Genomic DNA, 21,976 nt, shown 5'->3' on the forward strand with positions numbered 1-21,976 from the left:
TTTAATGCAATTCCCATCAAAATCCCTATGAGATTTTTTAAAGAAATGGAACAAAAAATCATCAGATTTATATGGAACTATAAAAAACCCCAAATAGCCAAAACAATCCTAAGGAAAAAGAATGAAGCTGGGGGCATTACAATACCTGACTTTAAACTATATTATAGGGTCACAATAATCAAAACAGCATGGTATTGGCAGAAAAATAGACACTCAGACCAATGGAACAGAATAGAAAGCCCAGAAATAAAACCACATATATATGGTCAAATAATCTTTGATAAAGGGGCCAACAACACACAATGGAGAAAAGAAAGCCTCTTCAACAAATGGTGTTGGGAAAACTGGAAAGCCACATGCAAAAGAATGAAACTCGACTACAGCCTGTCCCCGTGTACTAAAATTAATTCAAAATGGATCAAAGACCTAAATATAAGACCTGAAACAATAAAGTACATAGAAGAAGACATAGGTACTAAACTCATGGACCTGGGTTTTAAAGAACATTTTATGAACTTGACTCCAATGGCAAGAGAAGTGAAGGCAAAGATAAATGAATGGGACTACATCAGAATAAAAAGTTTTTGCTCAGCAAGAGAAACTGATATAAAAATAAACAGACAGCCAACTAAATGGGAAATGATATTTTCAAACAACAGCTCAGATAAGGGCCTAATTTCCAAAATTTACAAAGAACTCATAAAACTCAACAACAAACAAACAAACAATCCAATAAAAAAATGGGAAGAAGACATGAACAGACACTTCTCCCAGGAAGAAATACAAATGGCCAACAGATATATGAAAAGATGCTCAGCTTCATTAGTTATTAGGGAAATGCAAATCAAAACTACAATGAGATACCACCTCACCCCTGTTAGATTAGCTATTATCAACAAGACGGGTAATAGCAAATGTTGGAGAGGCTGTGGAGAAAAAGGAACCCTCATTCACTGTTGGTGGGACTGTAAAGTAGTACAACCATTATGGAGGAAAGTATGGTGGTTCCTCAAAAAACTGCAAATAGAACTACCTTATGACCCAGCAATCCCTCTACTGTGTATATACCCCAAAACCTCAGAAACATTGATACGTGAAGACACATGTAGCCCCATGTTCATTGCAGCACTGTTCACAGTGGCCAAGACATGGAAACAACCAAAAAGCCCTTCAATAGAAGACTGGATAAAGAAGATGTGGCACATATACACTATGGAATACTACTCAGCCATAAGAAATGATGACATCAGATCATTTACAGCAAAATGGTGGGATCTTGATAACATTATAAGGAGTGAAATAAGTAAATCAGAAAAAAACAAGAACTACATGATTCCATACATTGGTGGAACATAAAAATGAGACTAAGAGACATGGACAAGTGTGTGGTGGTTACCAGGGGTGGGGGGAGGGAGGACAGGGGGAGAGTTAGGGGGAGGGGGAGGGGCACAGAGAACTAGATAGAGGGTGGCGAAGGACAATCTGACTTTGGGCGAGGGGTATGCAACATAATTTAATGACAAGGTAACCTAGACATGTTTTCTTTGAATATATGTACCTTGATTTATTAATGTCATCCCATTACCATTAATAAAAATTTATTTAAAAAAAAAAAAAAAAAAAAAAAAAAAAAGAAAATTCCACAAGGCTGTGTAAAATGACTTGCTGTCAGGCCTTCCCTTGCATCTAGAACAATTCTTTTTTTTTTTTTTTTTTTTTTGTATTTTTCTGAAGCTGGAAACGGGGAGAGACAGTCAGACAGACTCCCGCATGCACCCAACCGGGATCCACCCGGCACGCCCACCAGGGGCGACGCTCTGCCCACCAGGGGGCGATGCTCTGCCCCTCCGGGGCGTCGCTCTGCCGCGACCAGAGCCACTCTAGCGCCTGGGGCAGAGGCCAAGGAGCCATCCCCAGCGCCCGGGCCATCTTTGCTCCAATGGAGCCTTGCTGTGGGAGGGGAAGAGAGAGACAGAGAGGAAGGAGGGGGCGGAGGTGGAGAAGCAAATGGGCGCTTCTCCTGTGTGCCCTTGCTGGGAATCAAACCCGGGTCCCCTGCACGCCAGGCTGATGCTCTACCACTGAGCAAACCGGCTAGGGCCTAGAACAATCCTTTACTTTCAGAATAAACTAGCAGAAGATCTGTCCCCTGTCATCTGCTGCTCCACTCGCTCCCAGCCTTTAGGCTACATGTGGATGTGCTCCTGTCTTGCCCTCCAGCTCCGCCCGGGCCGAGGACCACCTTACCTTCACTCACTCATCCATGAGGCTCACTGACAACTTGCTCCCTGCTGGAGCCTGGGGATGTGGCGAATCAGCCACAGTCCCTGCCTTCAGGGCCTTGTCAGCCTTGCTGATACGAGATTCCCATCCCATACTGGAAGTGCAGGGGTAGAAGAAGTATCAGACAGTTCCATGGGCTTGGGAGAAGGAGCCTCTATATATGGGAGGAAGGAGGAAGGTGGGTGGTCAGGAAAATCTTCATGGAAGTAGTGACACAGAGACCCCCTCGTGGCGAGAACATTCCTGGTACAAAGGTGCGGGGCCAGGGAGAGCCTGAATGACACTGAGGGAAATGTGAAGATGGATGGGTGCCTACATGGATGGAGGGGTGAGGTTTTTCCTGTGCCCTGAGGCTGTGGGGGGAAGCTGGCATTAATGCCCAGCAGGCAGGAGGAGGCAGATTTTGGCTCCCAGTAAGGAAAGACTTCCTAAGTGTCAGTGCCGAAGAGGAAAGCTCCCTTCCCTGGAGGAGTGCCAGCGGGGCCCTGCCAATCTCTTGGGAGGGATGTTGGGGAGACTCGCTAAGGCAGGGGTCGGGAACCTTTTTGGCTGAGAAAGCCATGAACGCCACATATTATAAAATGTAATTCCGTGAGAGCCGTACAATGACCCGTGTATGTTACACATTATCTAATAAAAATTTGGTGTTGTCCCAGAGCACAGCTGTGATTGGCTCCAGCCACCCGCAACCATGAACATGAGCGGTAGGAAATGAATAGATTGTAATACATGAGAATGTTTTATATTTTTAAAGTTATTAATTTTTTTTTATTAAAGATTTGTCTGCGAGCCAGATGCAGCCATCAAAAGAGCCACATCTGGCTCGTGAGCCATAGGTTCCTGACCCCTGTGCTAAGGCATGTAGGTGGGGCAGGCTGGGTGTAATCAACAATTTTCAAACTTTTTTTCAAGACAAATTTCTTGCTTCATATGGAAGCTTCTAGTGTACAAGAGATAAAAGCTGGTTTGACTGAATGAAGCCCGGGCGGGGCTTCAGGCCCCATCCCCGCGCGGCCCCCGCCTAGCATTTTTGAGGTTCTGTGATGATACCCAGAGTCTTCCCCCTGATGAATTGAACCCCACCCTCCATTCTCCACACCTTTCCCCACAAAAGGAGCATGAAACACGTGATAAATTTGAGAACATCTGTGCAGTCAATATTTGTGGAGAACTTACTATGTATCAGATACTACTCTAGGTGCTGGGAATAAAACAAGGAATAAGACAGATGGCACAAACTTGGTGCTCAAGGAGTTCACAGTCTAGTGAGAGGCAGAGTTGCAAACATATTTATGGCACATTGTGAGAAGTAACGGTGGGCAGAGGGCGAAGAAAGCCTCATTTTCCTTCCCCACCTCTTCCCCTCCCTGCCCCGTTCCTTCCCCTCTTCTCCTCTTCTCTACTGTCCCTTACCTTACTGAACCCTACGCAACCCTATCCTACCCCACCCTACGCCACCCTGTCCTATCCTACCCTACCCTACCCCACCCTTACCACCCTACTGTATACTCCCCTTCCCTATTTTAACCTAACCTTACCCACCCTATCCTACATTTCCCTCCCCTCCCCTCTCTTCCCCACCTTACCTTGTTCCACCTTACCCGACTCTAACCTACCTCACCTTACTTTACCCAACCCTAAAGCTAACCCTCACCCTACTCTATTTCTCATTTCCTCCCCTCCCCTCCTTCACCCAAAGTATGGAGTCCTGGCAAAGCCACTGATAGAATCCAGGCCTCCCAACTCCCAGGCTGGTTCTCTTTGCCCTACCAAGCTGCCATTTGAAAGGGTGACCCCTGCAGGGACATGAGAGTGGTTGAGCAGGGCTTTCAGAAGGCAAGTGTCTCTAGTTGTCAAGGCAGGGAAGGAACTGGGGGCTTCTAAACTCTGTTCCCCAAGCGCACAGCCTGGAGCAGTTCCTGGAGACACCCTCTGCCCTGCGGTGGGAGCCCCTGTTTCTTTATACCCACAGCAGAGGCCCTGGGGCCCTCGGAGCAGGGGTCGGCCTGGCCCACTGCTACCACTGCCTCTGCCGCCTGGCACTGGGGGAGAGCTGACATGTGACAGTGGACCCCGCAGCTCCTTCCTTCACGCCCAGAGCGCCTGGGGAAGGGGCTGGGAGATGCAGCCCGCGGAGGAGATGGTTTCAAGGCCCTTATTTCTCTGCACTACCTTGGCCAACTCCACCACTGTAGGACTTTGGATCGCTCCCTTCCCCACTCTGCACCTTGCTTTCTTCACTGGTAACCTGGGGAAGAGATGACTGTCAATCTTTCTCCAGGACAGAGCAGGGAAGACACTCTTGATTTAGGCTGTGGTATTTGGGAGGTCACCCCAGCCTGGTTATAAACTGGGAAGGGGACTTGAGGGCGATGCTTGTCGGTCCAGAGAGCAGGGAGATGGCAGAGGAGTCCTTTGATGTCTCTGAAATGAGCGGCTGGGTCCGCAGGCTGCCTGAGGGGATCTGGGGGCCAGGCCCAGCCCGAAGTTTTGCAGAAAGAAGCAGATGCCCCTGCTGGCCTGAGCAATCAGCTACTGCCCAGAGTCACCTCAGGGAGGTTGACTACTGCCCAGGGACTAGGGTGGGCCTTGCTCACCTCAAGGAGGTCTGTTTGCTCTCAGGTTTAGAAACAGAATCTTTAGGCCTGAAAGGCTCTCTGGATCCAGAGTCCAACCTCTTCATGGGGCTTCCCTGTGTGTGGGCTGGACTCATCAACTTTGGCCCATAGGTACACCTGCCCATGGGGTGGAGGAGAGATGTTTCATTTAAGAGACACCAGCTGCTCCCATGGATTCAGAACTTCATTTGTGCATAAACACACCTGACCTGTCCTTCTTTCTTATGCCCAAACTCCAGTATTTCTTTTCAGACATGGCCAGTCTAGTGCCTGCCTGGACCCTTCCAAAGGAATCAAGTTCTATTAAGAGAGAGATGGCCTGACCAGGCGTGGCGCAGTGGATAGAGCGTCGGACTGGGATGCGGAAGACCCAGGTTCGAGACCCCGAGGTCACCAGCTTGAGCGCGGGCTCATCTGGTTTAAGCATAAGCTCACCAGCTTGGACCCAAGGTCACTGGCTCGAACAAGGGGTTACTTGGTCTGCTGAAGGCCCGCAGTCAAGGCACATATGAGAAAGCAATCAATGAACAACTAAGGTGTTGCAATGAGCAATGAAAAACTAATGATTGATGCTTCTCATCTCTCTGTTCCTGTCTGTCTGTCCCTGTCTATCCCTCTCTCTGACTCTCTCTCTCTGTCTCTGAAAAAAAAAAAAAAAAAAAAAGAGAGAGAGAGAGAGAGAGAGATAGCTGTGTGGTCAACACTGGGTGAAGAGGGGTTGTGTGTGGCAGGGTGGGTGGGGGTGGGTGGCATGTCAAGGGGATTGGATACTTCCTTTTGACTTTCTATGGTGACACAGGCCAGTTTGACAGGCGGGATAGGGAAGTCCTGAGCTGGGCTGGGAGGACTAGGATTTGAGCAGGAGGGCCTGAGGTCAGAGGTGAGGAAATGGTTAGGGAGGCACGCACAAAGGCCTCAGAGCAAAACTACATTATTGAAGCTTTTCATCTCATCTTGTTGCTACAAATGAAGGGGCTTAGCCCTTGTTCAGGGCCTGGGTGTCCAGCGGGACCCCTGGGAAGCAGTGAGGCAGGCGAGAGATGGAAAAAGAACGCAGAGCACTGGCTGGAAGGAATGCTTTATTTCACCCCAGCCCCAGCCCTGCAGCTAAGGCAGTGTGGCACACAGCCCGGGGCCGCACTGGGCAGCGGCAGGGCGGCCTGGCCTCCTGCTTAGTGGCTGTGGCCGTGGCCGTGGCCACCGTGGCTGTGGCCGTGGCCATGGCCACCATCCTTGGTTTCACCGCCACCCTGGTTGTGGCAGGAGCCTTGACCCTCTCCAAAGCCCGGCCCGTGGCTGTGGCCAGGCCCTCCATGGCCAGTTTTGTGCATCTCTTCATGGGACAATGCTGTCAGCCTGCCCACCAGGATGGAGAACTCCTCGAAGCTCAGGTCTTTATCTGCGTTTGTATCCAGGTCCTCCATGATGTGTTCTATGGCTCCTGCATTCCTCTTCTGCTTCTGTAGGTAGGGAGACAGGATGGTCAGGACTGCGTGTGGCCAGGGCCGGGAATGGGTAGCACAGCAAAGGACCCGATGGCAAAGGCATAGGGAACCCTGGCTTCTGGGCATCCATCCAAAATTAAAAAACGACCGCTGACGGGATGCTGTTTCCTTCCAATTACTCTGCACACCGCCTGGGTCTGAGTCAGATCCCATCTCGTCCATTCCCCCCACTCCTGTCCACTCCCCACTCCCCCCTTCCTTGCCTCTCCCTTCCCTCTCAATATTACAAATTAGTGACACTCATTTCAACCTCTTTAACAGGAAGCACCTGAGGAAAACAGTATGATTGGGATCCTGTGTGGGGACAGAGAGCAGTGTGGGTGCTTCGTTGACCCCCAAGGGTGTGATAAGTGTTCAGGGGAGCACAAAGGGAGTGAGGACCCAGGTGAGATGTGGTGGGGGGAGGGGAGGCTCAGGCGGGTTTCTGCTATGCTGCTCCCTGGCTGGGGCGCCTCAGCCTAGTCCCCTCCGGAGGCCGTGGGTACCCAGTCCCTCTCACCGGCCCCTCCCTCCCGCTGCACCTCTGCATGGTCTATTTTTTCTGTGCTTTTGCCATCATCCTGGGGAAGACCAGTCACTCCTGAGCAGCCCATTGGCAAGGTCACAGCTTCTCCTCCTGGCCTGGCACTCTGCTTCTGGCAGAGGGAGTGGGACAGGGGATGGGGCAGGCACAGGCTTCACACCAAGGGAGCCTTGCCAGCACCACCCTCTACCCCATGCCAGGGTCTTGCTTGCTGAGGTCCCACCTCTGCAGAGCTGTCAGCACCCCTACTACCTCCTGCTGCTGCAACTCTCCACCCACCAAGGGGGGCAGTGGCTCCAGGGAGGGCTGACCACCTACCCCAGGACACCCACTCCAGGAATGGAACTCACACTGGGACCCAGGTATCCCAGCTTTCTTAGTCCAGGCCTCTGTTTCCCCAAAGTCCCCAAATTTGTTAAAAAAAAAAACAAAAAATATCTGGTAGAACAAATCCTCCTTGTTCCTAGAACTGCCTAATCCTTTTCAGATTGGCTCAAATGTCACAATCTCAGGAGGTCCTTCCTGTCCACTTAAGTAGTCAACTCTTTCCACCCAGCTCAAATCACCCATAGCATCTCTCTTAACTTTCTTTCGGGCACACATTGGGATTGGATTTATCTGTGCCCTTGATGGGTCAACATCTTTGCTGCGTCTCTCCCATTGGGACAGTGGGTCCCTCTTCACACCGCTCAGGACAGGGCTGGCACACAGCACAGGATCAGTCAGTCTTCTTGACTCTGCCAGTGTCATCTAACTTGGAGCACCTCTAGTGACAGGGTGCTTGCTGCCCCTGCTGGCCGGGCTGAAGGCTAGAACTTTCTCTTTGACTGCAAGGCTGGGCCAGGCTAGCCAGGCGCTTAGCCCTACCTTGAGGAAGTTGGGCAGCTCTTTTTTCACCAGCTGTTTGAATTCTTTCTGGTTCAGCCTGTCCGGGTGCCCCAGGCGCGTGGAGTACTGGTGGAAGATGTTGATGATGGTCTCAATGCTGCATTCCATCAGTGACGACATTTTCAGCCTGTCTTTGTGTTCTCTGAGCAGAGAAGAAAGGGGTCAGCTGCTTAGAAGGAAAAGGCTGTCATACTTTCCCGACCCCTCCTAGTGGCTGCTCGCAGAAATGAGGGGATAATGCAGAATAAAAAGAAAGCGCTTGTCATTGAACTGGGAGACGACCATGTCCCGCACACGGGAGAAATGATGTTTAGAATATGTGGGATGTCAGAAAGCAGAGCACTTGAGAGCATGAGGATCCAGCAGAACACGACCTAATAAGAGGTGAAGGCAGCTTTCATAGGATCAGGTTAATCAAGGAGGGCTTCAAAGAGGAGGGTTGGAAAGAAAGATTGGTAGACAGCGTAAAGAAAGACTCGCAGGCAGGCTTCTGCCCAGGGAAGCTGGCAGAGGACTTACCTCAGCTGAGGAATCACACAGAAGGGTTTGACACTGTCCTGTGGTCCCAGTATTTATGGGCCTCCCCTGGGCCAGGACGCTCAGTCAGCCCTCTAGTGGGAAGATTGCTTCACAGGTGAGCAGTGTGGTAACTCACAGCTGGGCTGCCACCAGGAAGGGGGCTGGGGCAGAACAGGAAATGTTCACAGATCCTTTGGCTTTTTTTTTGAAATTCCCAGTCATGGGCTTGGAGCTGGTTGGGGAGGAAGTTGCTTGGTAAATTCAGTTCCCCTCCTCACCCCGCCCCTTCTCTGAGCAAGCTGCCTCTCCTCTGGCATCCCTCTCTCCCCCTGCTCCCCCCTGTCCTCCTCCCCATTGAGGTTGCACCTTCCCACCATGACACTCAGTGGCTGGTGGTGGGCTGAGGACCCCTGGGGGCGCTGACATGCTCTGCCTCCCCCCTGTGAGCAGCCCAGCAAGGATGGCTGAGCCTTCCCCTTCCTGGCTCTGTGATAAGTGCTCTTAGGAGAGTGAGGGGTTGCAGTGGGATTTGTAGATTTACAAGGGGTGAATCCGGGTTGGAAGGGAGTGGTCAGCCCCCCAGTATTGAAGATGAAGAAACTGACACTCACAGGGCTGTCAGAGCAAGGTCACATAGCTGCTTGGTGACAGCAGGAATTAGGCTGAGACACCCTGGTTCCTGGTTGAGGGTGACCCGGATTACACCTCCCTCTTACAGTCTCAGGGAAAGAGCCTCAGGGTTTAAGTGTTTCTAGAGCCTGTCAGCATTATCCTTCTAAATCCTGCTCCCAGTCTGGGAACCACACCCTCAAGGACTTGACAACATAGGACAGTTTTTCTGTAGCTTCCTGGGCTGCAGGGCTGCAAACCTCCTGTGGCTAGCTCCCCATCTCCCAGGGGAGGAAGCGGAGCGCTCAGCCTGCTCAGCTAGCACACAAACCACCTGCCTGGTCAGCCTTTCCTTCTGCCCCTCCCTGGCGCCCAGGGGGTCCACGGAACACCTCCAGGCCTTTGTCTTTGGTGCTCTCACCCCAAGCGTGCCCTTCCCCCATGGAAGAGTGCCGTCCTACCCACCCCGCAGGGCTCAGTTCAATGCTACCTGGTTCTGAAAGCCCACTCTGTTCTTCCCTATGGGAAGCAGTCTCCTTTGTGGCACTCCCATATCTCTTCTGGCTCCCAACACTCCCTTTTCTGGAGTGAAGTTATTTACATATTTTTGCCTTTGATCATTCCCTGCGGATCCTCAGGTGAATAAAATCCTCTTACTCAAGTTCATGTTCTCCAGGTTTTGGCATAGGGAGACCTCACATTTGCTGAAGCATCATGTCCTTACTGGCACCCTCATTCCTCCACCCAGGAAGGGACCATCCCTAACTGCTTGCTTCCTTCAGCCTCTCCCTTGTAATCAGGGAAGGTGTTCTATTCCACCTCTGCTAGTCCTTTTGTCTAGTTGTCAGGAAGCCTTGCCTTACTGCCTGGGCCCCTCCTGACTGTACTGCCCAGGCTCCTCCTGACCATACTGCCCTCTGAAAGCCTGAGGCAGCCCCTGTACTACCTCTTGGTCCTGAGTGTGTTCTCTCTGGCGCTGCTGACATGGCACATAGAATATAGCAGGGGTCAGAAAGCTTTTTGGCTGAGAGAGCCATGAACGCCACATATTTTAAAATGTAATTCCGTGAGAGCCATACAACGACCTGTGTATGTTACGCATTATCCAATAAAAATTTAGTGTTGTCCTGGAGGGACAGCTGTGATTGGCTCCAGCCACCCGCAACCATGAACATGACCAGTAGGAACTGAATGGATTGTAATACATGAGAATGTTTTATATTTTTAACGTTACTATTTTTTTTTATTAAAGATTTGTCTGTGAGCCAGATGCAGCCATCAAAAGAGCCACATCTTGCTCGCGAGCCATATGTTCCCGACCCCTGGAATATAGAGTTCAGACTGGCTCTATGACCTTAGGCAATTTACTTAACTTCTCTGTGCTTCATGTTCTTTACCAGTGAAAAAAATAATTACAGGACCTACCTTGAGAATTGAAACAGTACACATAAAGCTAGAAGAGGCTCAGTAATTAGAGGTATTATTATTATTAGTTTTCTTTTCATTCATTCATACAAGAATCATTTGAATGTCAGATGCTAATGCATGATGTGGGGGTACTTGGTGAGTAAGTCACAATACAAGGGGGAAGCAGAACCTTATATCCCAAATTTCTAATCACATTTAAACTCTTGGGAGCTAATGACAGGGCCCGGCACTATGTCAAGCACACAACAAGTATTTAATCCAGTGGTTCTCAAAGTGTGTGCCAGGGCACACTGGTGCACCCTAGAAGATTTCCAGGTGGCCCTATGGTATTCCAGAGCAATATGTGCCTGTTGGGGACCAAAAAACCAACAGGGTTTTTGGAGTTTAGATTTTTGGGGGACAAAGGTATGGGGAATTGGCTGTAAGCTGACAGTTTGCCCAACCCCCCACCTCACTTGCCTAATTAGGTTGCAAAAGGCTGTTAAGCTGTGGTGCTGGATTGTTTACACTACCCCCATGTTCCCCAGAAAGACTGGAGGCAAGTTTCTTCTATCTTTTGTTTGGTATAAAGTTAAGATGATATGTATGGTGGGGGTTTTCTGCACTCAACACAATTAAGAACAAAGAGAGGAATTCTTCAATGTATTGATGAGAAAAATGAGAGTTTGCCTTTCAAATATATGCCCAAACATTAAAGAAATCACTAGAACACATCAGGCTCATGTTTCTCATAAACACAAGAATGAAAAAACTTAACACATTTGTACCGGGACTTGCCGAATTTACTAAATCTTACTAAGAATGTATCTATATATATAAAAAGATAAATTTTGTCATTTTTAATTTTTTTAACCCCTCTTTTTTACGAATTCTAAAAAGTGTAACTCAAAAAATGTAACATAAAAATGTTTTTTAATGTCAGAATAAATTTAATTTTCTCATATTTATTTTGTTTAATTACCATAAAAGCACGCTTGGACTTTACATATTTTTCTTTAACATTTGACTTAATTATTATAACATATTTCTCAGAAATTAGTATATCGCGTGCCTACAATTATTTGTAGGATTTTAAATGTGCCCTGACTTCAAAAATTTGAGAACCATTGATTTAATCAATGCTTGCTAAATGCATGCTTGAATGAATGGGTAGATAAATCATCTATGAAGGAAAGAAGAGGGCAAGTAGACCCAGGAGTACATATAATGGAAACTTTCAGGCCTATTCCCTAATGGGGTCCGCCCTCCATTGTTTGAGTTGATCTGATGGAGGAAGCTGGCCCTGCAGCAAGGAGCCTCCCTCATCAGGCAGTTAGGTAATCTGTTGTTCTTGACAATCCGGTCAGGTCCATAGGTATATCTTATCTGTGCGTTCACAGCGCCCTCTGCTGCCTCTATTGAAGCACGTTTCACTCTGGACCAAGGATCTCAAGACTGCTTGCAGGAACCTGGTACCTAGAGTAAACTGGTGAGGCTGGCTGGGGCTGAGAAGGGTAACAGCACCACCAGAAGGGCTACTGTGGCAACTGATGTGGGCCTCAGGCTTGAGGACGCTTGGGAATGGTGGAGACTGTGGTGAGTAGGAGCTTCCTAAGTTTAAGGGAGAGCTGTTTCATAGCCTCCAACTACACTGGCCACATGAGAAAGTGGACTAGGTGTTGCTGGACCTCCTGAAAGTCTGGGAAGTCCGAATTTTATGTGAAAACTTCTGCTTATAATATTTGTCAACTGGTTTAAAAGAAAATAAAGACATTAACAATAAAGCACTGTGTATGGTGAACAAAGCATGGCTGCAGGTCTTGTTTCCCTTGCTCTGCTGCCTGACTCACCTCTGCAGGCCTAGGACAAGGTCTGGCTGGGTAGGCATGGGATGAACACTAGTTGGATAAATAAGTGCAGAAGTGCATGACTACATGAAGACATGAGTGAGCATGAAAAAACATTAGTCTTTTGCCCTGTGACTTTCTGCAGTGCCACTGACTGTGACCATATAGTGTTGATTCAGGATAAAAGTAAAATGGGGTGGGGGTGGGGCCAATAGGAGCAGCAGTTGGTGGGAGGGAGCAGCTGGACACAGCTTTTAAACAGCTGAGATTCCATGTGGGCAGTGGATTCCCTTGTGTCCACAGGCCACAGCAGGCCCCCTGTGCCACAGACCTGCAAGTCTAATAATTCTGGGTTTTGAGGGAGGATGGTGTGGAATTAAGAAAATAGACTTACTGAGAAAAGAGGATGGGATTGGAAGGCTTCTTCAATGCTGATGGTAATATTAGAGAGAGCGAGCCCCCGGTCTTTGCTTTATTATATAGCATAGACAATTAAAGCCTTTAATTCAATATACAAATAGGGGGAGTCTTTGATATAAAGCCATTTATTTGAGGCATAGATTGGATTTTCCATAAGAGTGTATTACCCTACATCAGGGATCGGGAACCTTTTTGGCTGAGAGCCATGAATGCCATATATTTAAAAATGTAATTCCTTGAGAGCCATACAATATGTTTAACACTAAATACAAGCAAATGTGTGCATTTTATGTAAGACCAACATTTTTAAAGTACAATAAGTCTCTGAATTCTCTTTAATAACGTTGTTATGCTGTTGCTAACCAATGATGAATAAAGTACTTCTTACCATTAATGCGACTTCTGGTGCTGCATGGTTTTGTTGATGGCTTTGTAGTCTGGTTGATACGTGGTGAGGTTAAGCTTCATGCAGGCGTTGAGACTTCCATCCTTTAAACGTGACCATAGGTTGGTCTTAACGTTCTTTAGATGTGAGAAAGACTGCTCACATGCATATGTAGAGCCACACATTGTCAGTACAGCAATACTCACACACTGCCTTGTGTGGTATGTGACAGGAAATGCATTCCAAGTTTTGACAATCAGCTGGTCCACGGGTTGAAGTTTTTTCATTTCTCCCCACTTGGTTTGCTTGCCAATTCTGCTTGCTGTCATGCAAGTCTTTCCAAATCTTCATTCAGTGACTTGAACTTATTCACCCACATGTCTGAGGCCTTCAGGTCAGCAGCTTGTAGCTCAAAATCTCTGACGGAGACACCAGGGTTGTAACTCAGGTTGGTGCTGTCCACTGAACACTCGTGTGTTTGGGTGATGAACTTAAAAAGATGAGTGCGCTCACAAAATTCTCCAAAGCGCACTTTGAATGACTGCAGGAGATTAGATGCAAAGCCCGTTAGCTGCTGGAGATCAAGATGTTGAGCAGGGTCACTTGCTGTGCATGCATCTTTAAACTCTCCTAGTTTTTCAAAGTGTAGTAAATGACCTGTTTCAATGTTGATGATGAAGAGTTCCAGCTTGTTTTCAAATGCAAACACTGCTTGCTGAAGGGATAAGACTGTATTTCCAATGTCTGCATTTTCACATTGAGCTGGTTCTGATGTTTAGTCATGTCCATGAGATAGTGGAACCTCAGAAGCCACTCAGGATGCTCGACGTTTTTCATTTCAAGAAAAGTCCGGATTTTGCTCAGACAAGCCGTGAAACAGCTGAGCACCTTCCCTCTTGACAACCAATGCACATTGCTGTGCAGAAGCAGACCAGGATAATTATTCTCAAATTTATCCAACAGTGTTTTAAACTGGTGATCATTTAAAGCTTGAGGAACAATAAAGTTGACCACCCAAATGACCAGCGACATCACCCCACCAAGCTGCTCGCCACACATCTGAGCACAAAGCGCCTCCTGATGTAGGATGCAGTGAAAACTTAGGATGGGTTTCTTTTCATGTTCATGAAGAAGCGCTACGAATCCTCTGTTTTTCCCCACCATGCATGGAGCACCATCAGTACACACTGAAATAAGTTTATCCATCGGTAGATTTTTTTCTTTAGTGAACCCAGTGAAAGACTTGAATAAATCTTCCCCTCTTGTTGTCTCTTTCATAGGCAAAACAGCAAGACTTTCCTCACGTAGTGTGTCACCAACAGTATACCTTGCAATCATGCTGAACTGGGATAAATGGCTTATGTCTGTTGACTCATCCAAAGTGAGAGAAAAGAATGGTGCTGCATTTATGTCCTTCACTTGTGTTGCCTCAATTTGATTTTCCATCATTATGGTATGATCGTGAACAGTTCTTGCTGACAGAGGCATGTCTTTTATTCATTTGATTATCTTGTCTTTATCCAAAAAGTCATCAAAAAGTTCATTGGCAACATCAAGCATGAATGTTTTGGCACACTCCCCATCTGTGAATGGCTTTCCATTTCTCACAATTGCTAAAGCACCAGCAAAGCTAGCTGAATTCCAGTCACCTTGTTGGGTCCAAACACGGAGTTGCTGCTGACTAGCTTGCACTCTGCACAGTAGCTCTTGATATGCTTTCTTCCTGCTGTCCCTTGCTGGATATTTCGAAGCAAATGTAGTATGGCATGTGTTGAAGTGCCGCTTTATATTTGACCATTTCATTGATGCAATATTAGACACACTGCAGAACCTGCTCTCTCCACAAAGGTGAATTCCTCTGTCCATTCCTGCTGAAAAGTATGATACTCCTCACCTATTTTTTCTTTTAGCCATCTTCTTTGTCAAAAGGGTTTCTGCAATTAGCTAGCTGACTACTTGATTAAAAGTAGGAAAGTTTACTTCCTGACCTCCCAACGACCCGTGTACCTTACGCATTATCCAATAAAATTTTAGTGTTGTCCTGGAGGACAGCTGTGATTGGCTCCAGCCACCTACAACCATGAACATGAGTGGTAGGAAATGAATGGATTGTAATACATGAGAATGTTTTATATTTTTAACGTTATTATTATTTTTTTATTAAAGATTTGCCTGCGAGCCAGATGCAGCCATCAAAAAAGTCACATCTGGCTCTTGAGGCATAGGTTCCTGACCCCTGCCCTACATCATGCAACAGTCAACAATGTGGAGAAAAGCTTACTGTTAAAAAGATTTTAGTATTAAAAGATTTTAGTATTACAAGAGTGGGAAAGGCTTAGTCTCAAACCAAGCCTTAGGCTACAATGACCCCGCTGGCCTACAGCCTGCTTCCCACATATGCCCCCCTTTAAAATATTTTTTCAATTTAGGTCATGTGTTGAGATTTGCACTTGTCTGATTTTTCAGATTTTAATATAGAGGCAGATAGGAAAAATACAGAATAAACAGAAAATTAGTATAGCCAATGTTACCAGCTATTGAAACAAATGTCTTAATACATTACAGGGATTACAGTCTTTAAGCAAAATTTTAGTCAGTATAACAGGATCTATAATAGAGTCTTTGTTGTTTTGAATGTCTTTAACATGTTCATTAAATCTATGCTAACACATTATTATTTTGCATTTCTTACAAATGCAATCCAATTCCAGTTTAGTTTATTAAGAGCTGTTATAAGGATTAGGAGTCTAGGAAACACATTCAGGAAAAGTCTAGGAGTCTAGGAAAAGTTTAGGAGTCTAGCAACATATTTAGGAAAAGTTTGCATGGCACTGGAATTGTTGTTACATTTCTATATTTTGTATCTAGAGTCTAAGTTTTAATGGCTGTTGCTTCTAGCTGGTAATGATTCAGGTAGACTGGAAAAGCCATTTGCAGGCATGTGTGGAGATGGAGCCCCTGTTCTTTTCAGTTTGGAGAGATGAGACCAGGGGACCCTTTTTTGAGTTTTGCAGTTGTGAGGAGAATTTTGGGATACATTATGCTGGGTGGCAGAGGTAAATTTGTTTAAATTAGGAGTAAGTCTCAGCCTAAAATAGGCATGGGGCATTGAGGCAAGAGGAATAAAGGAGACATTATATATTAAACAAAGTAGCAGAAAATAAGGCTATTAATACCCATAATGGAGAGTTTTGACAGATGAATAAAAACCCGAATATTCAGGCAAGGCATAGTAAGTGGCCTTCCTGTTTATAAAAAATGAGATTAGTTTATTTTCTACTTGGAAGAAATATTTTAGACTTGTCTACAGTGACATGAGATGGAGCTGACAGCACTGGGCACATTTAGCCTTCAGTGGCAAATCCCAGCAGGCTGGGCAAGGTTAGGTCACAGGTGGCTGGAGCAGGGCTGGAAGAGACTGAACCCTCCTTAGAGGAGTGAGGGGGCAGTTTACCTTCTTGTGTCTTTTTTTCTCCCACAGCAAAGGCATGTCTTTGGTGGGGGCCAAAAAGCCTGGCAGGCTTTAGCTTAATGACTTTCCTTTCCATTCTTGAAGCAGAATCCTGATGGAGTCTTATGAAGCCTTTCCAGGGCATTGGAGACTTTAAGGGCATATGCTAAGAGCTGGTATTTTGCCTGATTTATTTTGGGCTTTGTCTGTCTTTTGGTCATTATAGACCTTGAAAGCTATGCTTAGAAGATTTTGCTGAGGAGTTTGAGGGTCTTAATCTGTTTATATAAATTTTTTTTTGTATATTTGAAGTTATTTTGAAAAAAGACAAATTAGCATAATTAGCTGGATTAAATAAAAGAGGGTAGAAGTTTGCAGGAAAAAATTTCAAAAGAAAAAAATTTAAAGTGAAAAGTATGATAAGGTAGGTTTGTAGGAGTTTCAGGATATGACTCCCCCCACAATTATATATATATTATTTATAATTGACTTTTAAGCATTTGTTGAGCATATTTTATAATATTTCAATTTCAAAGACTTTAAGAAATACTTGTCAGGCCCTGGCCGGTTGGCTCAGTGGTAGAGCGTTGGCCTGGTGTGCAGAAGTCCCGGGTTCAATTCCCGGCCAGGGCACACAGGAGAGGCGCCCATCTGCTTCTCCACCCCTCCCCCTCTCCTTCCTCTCTGTCTCTTTCTTCCCCTCCCGCAATGAGGCTCCATTGGAGCAAAGATGGCCTGGGCACTGGGGATGGCTCCTTGGCCTCTGCCCCAGGCGCTAGAGTGGCTCTGGTCGCAACAGAGCGACGCCCCGGAGGGGCAGAGCATCGCCCCCTGGTGGGCGTGCTGGATGGATCCCGGTAGGGCGCATGCGGGAGTCTGTCTGACTATCTCTCCCTGTTTCCAGCTTCAGAAAAATACAAAAAAAAAAAAAAAAAAAAGAAAAGAAATACTTGTCTTTAAATGTTAATTTCTAACAAAATATAATAAAAGCATTTTCAAGTAATATTTTCATACTTATTAAAACATTTCCTTAACATTAATTAACAGGCAATTTAAAGAGTATATATTAAAACTGGAAAATTCCAGTGTGACTTTCATTATTTTCCTATAGTAAAAAAATTTACAGTTTTATTTTGTAAATCTATGCTGCTTCAAGCCTTTAAGCTTGCAGCTTGCAGCATAGAGCAGCCTGGCTAAATTAGCAAGTCTTTAGAGTCCACATTCCATTTTATTTAAATTTAAATGAGTGCACTTTACTTATTTCAATTAAAATTATATGCTTGTAGGGATGAAGTCATTTACTTTTTCAATATTAGAGCCAGCATTTCCAATTTTTGCATGCAAGAACTTAATTCAGGCCTTAAAAAACAGACACATTTAGGCCCTGGCCGGTTGGTTCAGTGGTAGAGTCTCGGCCTGGCATGCAGGAGTCCCGGGTTCGATTCTTGGCCAGGGAACACAGGAGAAGCACCCATTTGCTTCTCTACCCCTCCCCCTCTCCTTCCTCTCTGTCTCTCTCTTCCTCTCCCACAGCCAAGGCTCCATTGGAGCAAAGTTGGCCTAGGTGCTGAGGATGGCTCTATGGCCTCTGCCTCAGGTGCTAGAATGGCTCTGGCTGCAACAGAGCAACACCCCAGATGGGCAGAGCATCACCCCCTGGTGGGCATGCCAGGTGGATCCCGGTCGGGTGCATGCCGGAATCTGTCTGACTGCCTCTCTGTTTCCAACTTCAGAAAAATACAAAAACAAACAAACAAACAAACCCAACAAAATACCACATTTAGACATTAAACAATGACTTCACATACAATTACACAAATCAAGAGTGAAACCCGCGATTTTAGAGATTAGAATGTGGCCTGCTTGATCTTATGTAGGGCTATTTTAATAGCAATATAATAAGAATAAATACCAAACAGAAATCTCTCTTGAAAAAATCTCAAGATGGCCATATGAGATTTCTGTTTAGCAACATCCAAACAGGTGCCCCCTTTACCCTCTTTCCAGGCATAGAACAGAAAAGAAATAAAATGATTTAAAACATTAAAGAAAATTAGATAATAATACAACTTTAAAAAGCATCCCAGTCTTCTAATCATTTTCAACAGAGAAACAGATCAGAGCATAGTAAAATAAGCCTTATATTGATACAATTGCTCTTGTGAAGTGAGTCTCTCATCCAGAATCATGATGTCTCGCCAGTCATTCAGGAATCCATTGAGGAGCTTCAGCAGACCTAGGAAATACACACACGTATCCTCAGCCCCATAAGAGAAGAGGGTCTGGCTCTTGCCAGATTCCTGTGAGTGTGTCTCTCCATCACACTTCAGGGAAGGATTCCAGAGTCTCTCAGCTGCTGAATGACCCCATACATCATTATTCAAAAAATTTAAAGTAAAAAGAGCATGACAAAGAAGATTTGCAGGAGTTCGAGGGTGTAATTCCCCATTTTTAATTTTTTTCTAATTGATTTTTAAATGTTTGATGTGCATGCTTTACAATGTTTTGACCCTGGGGATTGTAAGGAATTTTTGTTTTTAGGTCAAGTCCAAAAGTTTGACAAAATGTAGTAAACGCTTTTCTTACATATGCAGGAGCATTGTTAGTTTTAATTAGTGTAGGAAGTCTAATAATAGAAAATGCATACAAATAATGAGTTATAACATGTTTAGCAGCCTCTTCTGTTCTTGCAGAGGCTATTATAAATTTAGAATAAGTATTCACTGTAAAGTGGATAAAGGACTGTTTGCCAGATGAAGGTATATGAGTAATATTTATTTGCCAAAGTTGTTTTGGTAGGAGTTTTCAAGGGTTAACTCCAAATGAAGGGACAGATTGTAGTATAGGATATTTTGGACAGGATTTAACAATTTGCTGTGTTGTTTTTTGAGAAAGTTGAAACTGTTTATGCAGGGTTGTAGCGTTTTGGTGATGAATAGTATGAGATTGAATTGCTTGATTTGTTATGGTTGCTCCAATAATTTTTTTTTTTTTTTTTTTGGTAGCTTGATTAACAAGGGCATTCCCTTGGGTTAAAATTTTAGGGAGCATGGAGTGAGCTCGAATATGTCTTATAAAACATGGAGTTTTATGTTGACATATAAGTTTTTGAAGAAGGAGAAATTATTGAAATAACTTCTCATTAGTAGTTGTTTTTAGGACAGCAGTCTCTATAGTGGAAACAACCATAAGTAAATATTTTCTGTCTGTATACAGATTAAAGGAGGGATATGGCAAATGTTGAAAAGCCATGATAATGTCATGTAATTTTATTCTTTGAGTTGATTTTAAGGCGACTATTTCAGTATAAACTTGTCTATTGATTACTATGCTTACTATTCCTGAGCTGGACTCATCAGTAAAGACTGTAGGTGTTTCAGGAATGGCCTTATTAACAATTATCTTCAGAAAGACAAATGTAGTAATTAATGAAAATTATTTTATTAGTTGGGTAGTGAGAATCAATTTGGCTTGTAAAATTTGTAAAAGCAATTTGTCGTTTGGTGAAAGTTTCTAGAGCCATTGTTGTTGATCCTTTGAAAAAGGAACAACAATAATTTGAGGCTTAAAACCTATAAGCTGCAAGAGTTGCCTATGCCCCTTGATAATTAAGGAGGCAACAGATCAAAGTATGGAGATAAAACTTTCTTAGGAGTAACAGCTAAATGAATTCATTTAATAGGACCTGAAGCTTGCCATAATAGTCCTGTTGGAGTGCAAGGGATAAATTAGTAAGACAATTCATTTTTTAAGATTAATGCATTTTAGTTGTGCTTGTTGCAAGGCTTTTTTTTTTTTTTTTTTTTTTTTTTTTTTTTTTTTTTTACAAACTTGAAAGCTTGCTGTCCCACAGTTGTAAGTAGCCGAGGAGAAGCTGGTTTAGCCAAGCCTTTAAGAATATTGAAAAGTGGCTTCAGTTTTTCGGTAGTTAATTTTAAGGAAGGTCTAAGCCAATTAATATTTCCTAATAATTTTTGGAAATTGTTTAAAGTTTGTAAATGATTTGTCCTGATTTCTAATTTTTGTGGACAAATTTGTTGTCCCTCAATAATTTGTCCTAAATAAGAGAAAGGTAAAGATTCCTGTACCTTTCTAGGAGTATATAAAGTCTTGATTCTTTTAAAAAATATTCTAGTTGTTGCAAAATGGTAAACACAGTGTCTTTATCTGGATGAGCAATAAGAATATCATCCACATAATGAATTATGTACACCTTAGGGTGTTGTCTTTGTATTGGAGAGATAGCTTGAGCAACATATTTTGGCACAAGGTAGGACTGTTAGCCATACCTTGAGGTAAAACTCTCCACTGGTATTGCTCCATTGGAGCCTGGAAATTAAGTGAAGGAACATTGAATGCAAAACACTTGCAATTATGAGGGCTTAAAGGAATAGTAAAAAAGCAATCCTTCAAGTCAATAATTACAAGGTGAAAATTCCATGGAATGGCAGTAAGAGAAGGAGTTTTAGCTGGAGAAGACCCATAATTTTCATAGTCTTATTTATTGCTTTCAAATCTTGTAATAGACTCCAGTTTCCTGATTTCTTTTTAATAACAAATATAGGCGTATTCCATGGGCTATTAGAAGGTTTAATGTGCCCAAGCTGTAACTGTTTTTGTATTAATTGAGCAGCGGCCTTAAGTTTCTCCTGAGAAATGGGCCATTGGTCTACTTATACAGGATTATTTGATTTTCAAGTAATTGTGTTTGCATAATGCATTATTGGGGTAGCAGGAGCTACCAAGGCCCCTATGCTACTCATTTTTGGAGTTAATAGGAATTAGGAGGTGGGACTGAGGTCCAGTCCTGCACTGCCTGTTGTTGCTTGGGATAGTTGGGCAATGTTTAGCCTGCTGGAATCATAATTTGCTGAGGAAATACCAACATTGCCCCGATTGTTTGATGGGGCTGGGGAGGGCCCCATTGTTTGTTTCTCTTAATTACCTGCCCTTTGGTAGTATATTTAGACTTACATGTATTTGTCCAATGTTTCCCTCTCCTACAATGTAGGCAGAGGTCCAGAGCCTTACGGGCTGGCCGTCCTTGAGGTAGAGGTCGAGACTGAGCAGGGCAGTTTCTAGCAAAATGCCCTGAACCCCTGCATTGGAAACAATATTCATGGGCAGAAGTATTTCCCTGACCTTCCTTCTTTCATTTGTTTTGCCTTTTATTAATATCTCCCTTCTTGCGGTGAGGCCGAAGTGCAGCCTGACAAGCTGAATTAGCATTTTCATATGTTAACTGCTTTATTAAAATCTTTCCTACATTTTTATCCTCTACTATTCTTTTGACTGCTTGAATTAGCTGTGAAACAAATTCTTGAAATTGCTCATCTGCGCCTTGTCTAATTTTACCAAATTCTTCCATTTTGGCCCCTGGAGAAGGTAGGCATTTCCATGCCTTTGTGGCTATCTGATTAATTATATTATAAGTAGTTAGTTAATACTCTAATTGAGTTGCTATATGGGCATATTGTCCTTCTCCAGTTAACATATCTATAGTAACAGGAACCTCCTCTTG

At 44.6% G+C, this 21,976-nt stretch overlaps 1 protein-coding gene across 1 annotated transcript; it reads right to left on the minus strand.

Moving 5' to 3' along the window:
• Positions 1–5,962: 5,962 nt before the first annotated feature.
• Positions 5,963–8,487, minus strand: S100A9 (S100 calcium binding protein A9). Its single transcript, XM_066366112.1, has 3 exons — positions 8,337–8,487; positions 7,797–7,959; positions 5,963–6,361 (listed from the first exon to the last, which is right to left on the minus strand). The coding sequence occupies exons 2-3, from the start codon at positions 7,935–7,937 to the stop codon at positions 6,074–6,076; spliced, it is 429 nt and encodes a 142-aa protein (XP_066222209.1). The 5' UTR covers positions 7,938–7,959; positions 8,337–8,487; the 3' UTR covers positions 5,963–6,073.
• Positions 8,488–21,976: the final 13,489 nt, after the last annotated feature.

The sequence above is a fragment of the Saccopteryx leptura genome, chromosome 2, assembly GCF_036850995.1.
Source record: "Saccopteryx leptura isolate mSacLep1 chromosome 2, mSacLep1_pri_phased_curated, whole genome shotgun sequence".
NCBI lineage: Eukaryota > Metazoa > Chordata > Mammalia > Chiroptera > Emballonuridae > Saccopteryx > Saccopteryx leptura.